Source organism: Pteropus alecto, unplaced genomic scaffold (genome assembly GCF_000325575.1).
Source record: "Pteropus alecto unplaced genomic scaffold, ASM32557v1 scaffold15, whole genome shotgun sequence".
Taxonomy (NCBI): domain Eukaryota; kingdom Metazoa; phylum Chordata; class Mammalia; order Chiroptera; family Pteropodidae; genus Pteropus; species Pteropus alecto.
Window position 1 is genome coordinate 784,214 of NW_006436286.1, and position 6,180 is coordinate 790,393.

The 6,180-nt window shown below is 57.2% G+C and overlaps 1 protein-coding gene across 1 annotated transcript in view; it reads right to left on the reverse strand.

Annotated features, from left to right (window-relative positions):
- Positions 1-3,591: 3,591 nt before the first annotated feature.
- The window catches only part of AQP8 (aquaporin 8), a 13,034-nt gene continuing 10,445 nt past the window's right edge, over positions 3,592-6,180 (reverse strand). The window contains exons 5-6 of the mRNA XM_025047276.1: positions 4,556-4,690; positions 3,592-3,640 (exon numbers count right to left, since the gene is read on the reverse strand). Coding sequence (XP_024903044.1) covers positions 3,592-3,640; positions 4,556-4,690 — 184 coding nt within the window. The remainder of the gene's footprint in view (positions 3,641-4,555; positions 4,691-6,180) is intronic.

Here is a 6,180-nt window from a genome sequence, read left to right on the forward strand (position 1 = left end):
ACCTGATACACTGCACCAAACGTGGGGCGGTCTAGGGTCCCTTCCAGGGGCCAGCCTGCCCCGAAGGCAGGCCATTCAAGCTCACAAAGAGTACAAAGCTTCCAGGGTCAGCTTGACCCCGTACTCCTCTGAGAAACTTTTCTTAAAATTTAAGAAATTTCTTAAAATTCAGCACACAATTTAAGACAGTTGGCCTAGAAGAACTTTGCCCCATATTTGCAGGGAGCTTCCTTTGAAAATTGGGTGCAGAGGCCGGTGTTAGTATATTCTCCAAAGTCCCAGAAACCTGGTTAAGGCAACGTAAAACGCTGAAATGATTCTGATGGAGTCCAGAATCCTAGTTTCCTACTCAGAAAACCTCTTCGTAACGTTCGCGTCAGACCCGTGGCCTAAGAAACACGAAACGCGGTTCCAGTTTCGCCCCGGCTTCCTTTCAGACTCAAGCTTCCGGCCTCGTTTCACTTTATTACGTAAGATTTCTCCTCAAGATCCCTTTCGAAAACCTTCGTCCACTTTCCGCTCACGAATCCCTCGGGATTTCCCTCCACGGACCTCGTCCCACGCTGTCTTTGTTCCTTCACTGTGCCTCTGGTCACTTTCCGCAGTAACTACCTCTAAGGCAAACACCTTTCCCTCCATTTCCTTCGGAACAAGTCTCCAGACCTCATACCTTCCGTCACCAAAGCCAGTTTCCTTTTCCTTCATATAGATCTGAGGCGGCTCCCGTGCTTCCCACGACAGACAACTCTCACGCCACAACGGGGTGGGGGACAGGGTCAGGGGAGCTCGGAGGGGACGCCACTCACTTCGCCCGTCTCCGGCCGCTCCCCTCGCGGGGATTTCAGGCGCCTCTTGGCATTGGTCGGTCGGTATAAACCCCCGACCCGGACCACTGGAGCAGACCCCTCACGGAGATCCAGTGAGGCCACCGTAAGCCGTGTGCAGGTCACCTACGGAACCGCGGATTGGGGCTCAGCTGTCGCTTCTTTGTGAGGCCATGTCTCAGTCACTCAGCATTCCTGTCTTTCCTGCAACCTCCCACCGTTCCTTAACGTGCCCCCTAACTTGTGGAGGGCACTTGGTTGCCCTCCAGAGGGTGATGGAGCTCCCCCCTTTTCTTAGTGTTGACCAAACTCTTCCCACCCTGCGACGGTGACGCAAAGACAGACAAAGGTGGGTGTCCCCTCGCGGGGAGCTTAGGTGACGCTTAGCCGTAGCAGACTCAGCTTTGTGACTTACGATCGGACAGTAGTCCGATGCCGCCCTGGACCATATGCTGTTCACCACGGACCCGCAGAGTGAGCCCACACGAGCTCCATGGCCTTCAGGGGACCTTAAGGGTGCCCAGCCATGGACGTACAAACTTGTACCAAGCCTCTCGTTCACTCACTCACTCACACATCAGGTCAAAACATCAGCCCTCCCCACTGGTACACACAGCCAGTGGGGGCCTGCCTCGGCCTGACGCCTCCCCGCTGAGGAAGCTGTCACTCATACAGCAGGCTCAACGGTGCCTCCCCCCTCTATGGAAGGCCTCCGGCCTAACCCGATGTCTCCCCCACTGGGGAGACCCAGTCTCCGCCCCCGCTTTTGGAGACTGATGATCCTGGAACACTCGTCAGGTTCCCTGACCAATGTCTTCCTACTGAAGACCAGGAGGGGATCAGCTTCCCCTTCTGCCCAACGGGCGGGGTCTGAATGGGGGCTGTCCTGGGACCTTTCCTCTTTACTTTGGTACCTTGTCCTCCTGTGGCCGTTCCTGGTGAGTTGGTCCTTCCCTTCTGTGACTCAGCGTCACCAGGAGTCAGGGTGCTGATCCGAAAGAGAACCCGGAATATTTGTCGGGTGGCGTGACTCCTCAGTCTCGATTCCTCTCTGCCTCGGCCCCACTGAGCCACCAGTCCAGTGGCTCAAGGGGCCAGCATGGTTGGAATCTCGCTGGGGCCTCCAAAAATGTGGAAAAATCCCAAAACCAGTCCAGCAAAGAACGAAGCAGTAACTCGGAGAGAAGGAGAACTCAGATTCATTACGCGTTACGCGGTCCCAGAGGAGCTAGTGTCTGGAGATCTGGGCCCCGAGCTATGTTGAAACATTCCTCATACCATTCTATTACACGAGTTGCTATGGTTGCAAGTAGTAACCTTGTTGGAAGGGGGTGAGTTGTTATGGGTTACCGCTGGTTACAAATTGTTACAGGAAGCACGATCTGCCAAGGTACAAGGTGCTACAAGAGGCGGGGGCTGCTATGGGTGCAAACAGTTACATTAAGTCAAGCGAAGTGCATGTGAGCTCTCGCGTGAGCTCCTGCATGCAGCGAGCGCATTTACAGAAGCAGAGCAAAGAGCCGCTTCGCTTTTCAATGTAAATTCCTCAAACTTCCTCTTCATTTTGATGCTCCTTTCTGATTTTATATTATTTCCTCCTTTTCCTTTAGGTTTGTGGTGGTGGTTAGTGTTTGTCTTTCTCTGATGTAGTGGGTGTTTGGGTGTGTAGTGTCCATTTTCTCATAGAGAAGTTGATACTCACCAGTGAGCGTTTTCTTCATTTTGACTCAGATGAGTATTTGGGGTGAGTTTTCTGTTTGTTGTTGAGGGTTATTTTTCCCTGGCTTTTCTTTACGGTGTCATAATTATCATCTTCCATAAGTGACCCTTAGGTTCTTAAAGAGAGGACACACCCTCCTCTTGTAGGGCGCGGCGTTCAGCGTGTCTTCTTATCCTGTCTTGTCCTTATCGTTACACTCACGTCTTCCATCCACGTGCACTGTCTCCAGACCGGACTCCCGCCTCCTTGTCTGTTTCCTCGGGAAGTCCTTGCCACTCTGGCCCAGCCCACTCCAAACCCTGTCCCCGGCTGGCGTGCCGTCAGGGGTGGTCCTGGCTACCACTCCAGACCCTGGGCCCTGCGCTCGGCTTTTCGGCAGGGTCCTGAGCCATGGTCTAGGATTGATTCTGACTGGCGTCCAGACTGGTTCTAGATTGGACTCAGCTCTGGACAGAGCTAACGGTTCTGGCTAAGTGGGAGGCCAGCTCTGTGCTGGCCTGCACTGGGTCCCTGTAATGGCACTGGACTCGAGCCTTAACTAGATTGGACAGCCCAGGCCCGGCCAGACTTTTGCTTCCTCCCCAGCAGGGCCCATTTGTGAAATGAAAGGCAAGAGAATGGGCTCACGGAAGAGAACACTGGCTTGTTTATTGAAAGCTAGACTGCAGTTCGGGACAGGAGACTGTGGTCAGAGCACCACGGTCCCCTGAAGCAGCAGCCAGGGAGCCGGGAGGGGAAGGGTGAGCAGGGCCCCCAGGGTGGGCGGCCCCCCCCCGACAGCGCCTCCTCCTGTGTTCCTGGGCTCCTGGGCCCTCCCCTCTCCAGGAAATGGTCCTGTGTGCTGCTTCTGCCTCCCTCTGGGTGGTGTTGGCCGCATGTCTCCCAGGCCAAGGGCCCCGGTGAGCACAAAGGGCCCCCCGAGCATCCTGAGGGCTTAGCAACAGGCTGTCTGTCCGCCGAGGAGCCAGGGCCGCGCTGGAAAGCCGGGCGGGGATGCAGGCGTGCTGCCCGCAGTCGAGGGCACGGGCCAGGAAGCCCCTCTCAGCCTCACCGTCCCTTTAGGATCAGACGGGTTTTCTTATCTCCAATGAAGAACCTACAAAAACATGGCCCAGTGAGGTCTCTGGGGGAGAGCCCCAGGCCTTCATCAGCATCTCCATGCCCAGACTTCTTCAGAATTTTCCAGCCCCGGTGGCCGGATCCCCTTGGGGCAGGAGAAACCCTTTTCCTGGAGGTGCCATCTCTGCCATCCCAGAACTGCCAGTGCTGTGCCCACCGAACCACAGGCTGAGCCGGCACCGCAGAGGGGCCGATGGAGGGAGCGTGGACCAGCCGCCCAGTGCCCGAGCCCCACCCCACCCCGCCAGGCCCGGCTCCTGCTGAGCCCAGACCCTAACCCTGCACTGCCTGGGGCAGGAAGATCAGGGCCCCGCGCGTCCTGGGGGCACCCGAGGGGGGCTCCCCACAGGCACAACCCTTCCTCACAGGCGCAGCGCGGCAGTGGGCTGGCCACGCTGTGCTGTGTGCCGGCGTCCCTGACACCCCGTCTCTGTGGTTTCACAACACTTCTGCGGGGATCCCCTTCCCCTGCGCCTCTGCCCTTCCCCCTGCAGGACTGGGCGCATGCTCCAAACGCAGCTCAGGGCCCCAGCTGCGGCTGTTCTGTTTGCACCTCTGGGACGCAGGCCGGAGTCTCTGGTGACATCTCTGCCTCCGCACGGAGCCTGCACAGGACAGGCCGTGGGACAGACGGAGTCCCAAGACGTTGCTGGGCCCTGAAGCCAGTGCTGCCTGCGGGCCTCTCAGTTCCGTGGGCCGGTGACTTCCCCTTTAGGGCCTAAGTAGATTTCTGTCACTTGCTACCAAAGGTGCCAGAGCCGTGGCTTTCACCTCTGAAGAAGGCTCCCTCTTCTACAAACCTAGCTGAGATTCTGGCCCTCTAGGCCCAGACGCTTGGCGCTGTCACCAAGTGTCCACCAGAGGGGCCAGCGGCCCTGTGCCACACACCTACCTGGTGAGCGCGCCCACGAGCAGGCTGCCCAGGAGCGGCCCCAGCCAGTAGACCCAGTGGAAGTCCCAGCGGTTGGCCACCACGGCAGGTCCAAAGGCACGGGCGGGGTTCATGCAGGCTCCAGACACGGCACTCCTACAAACACCAGCCGCACCGGTCACCAGATCCCAGCCAGGTTCGTGTCCCCCGCTAGGCCTGGGTCACAACTCCCCCCAGAAACCCTGCCGAAGCCACCACATCTTGGGGTCCTGGGGATTCCAGAGAAGACACAGGCAAAGAGGCTGGTAGCAGTGGGAAGCGAAAGGCTTGCCCCGGCCTGGGTATGCCATCTGCCACCCCCACACCCCACTAGAGGCAGGTGCAGGAGGAGGGCCTGTCAGTGAAGGCGGGAGACAGGATGGGTCCAGTTTCTCTCCGCAGACGGCAAAGCACAGTCTGGCGGTTGTCAACCACGTGAGCACGCGAAGTCCCCACCTCACGGGTTGTCAGGAATCAGAAACGCCTCTCACGCCCACGTCTAGCACGTAGTTCACGCACGGCGTTCAATCTAATCAGCCCGGCATCTCCCCTGGGGACCACTGCCCAGGCGCACCCCTCTGCTCCTGGTGCCCCAGCGGGGCCCTACAGACCTCGCCTCTCACCCAGCCCCACGTCCAGTAGCCAAGGCCGAAAGGACGGACAGACTGATGGTAACTGGATAGCAGGGGGCTGAGGGGCTGGGGGAAAAGGGAAGGGATTCAGCAGTGCAGACTGGCAGTCACAAGATAGTCACGGGGTGCCAGTACACCATGGGGAGTGTGGTCAGTAGTACCGTAGTAACCATGCGTGGTGTCACACGGGAGCTAGACTCATCGGGGGACCACTTCGTGAGTGATATAGACGTCTAACCACTAGGCTGCACACCTGAAACTAATATAATATTGAATGTCAACTAATTGAAAAACTTTAAAAAAATAAAATTCTCATCACAGAAAAATAAGTTTTGTAACTACAGTGACGAAAGGTAACTAGACTCATTGTGGCGATAATTTTACGATACGAATATCATGTCAATACGTTGTACATCTGACACTAATATGTTATATGTCAGTTGTATCTTAGTAAATATGAGAATTGTCTTTAAAAAATAAAAAAGAGGTGTCAATAGCCTGTAAGTGAAGCAGCAGCCACTGGGGGGCAGCAAGCACTGCCACACTTCACACACCCGCACCAGCCCCGCCGGCTCCACCTCCCAAGGCGTTGGGGTCGGAGGGCAGAGCTGGGAAGCCGAGTCCGTGAGAAAGGGAGGAGCTGGGCACTGGGGAGGGGCTTCCTCGCCCCCTTTAGCAGGAGAGTCGGGCTCTTGCTGCTGCCCACTGATCCTAACTGCGGCACATGTGTCCTCTCTGAGCCTCAGCAGCCACATACAAAAAATGGGAAAAGTGACCCCTGACCCAGCACGACCCCCTGAACCCCTTCCCAAGCCCGCGGGGAGGCTCAGCCCGGATGAAGCAGTGGGCGCGGATGCGCTTTCTGAGTCTGAGGCTGACCCCTAGCTGCCCACCGTAGGACACAACCTGGAGAAACGCTGAAGCTACGAGACGTGGATAGCGTCACGTGAAAACCCAGTTTCCTGACTCCCCTGC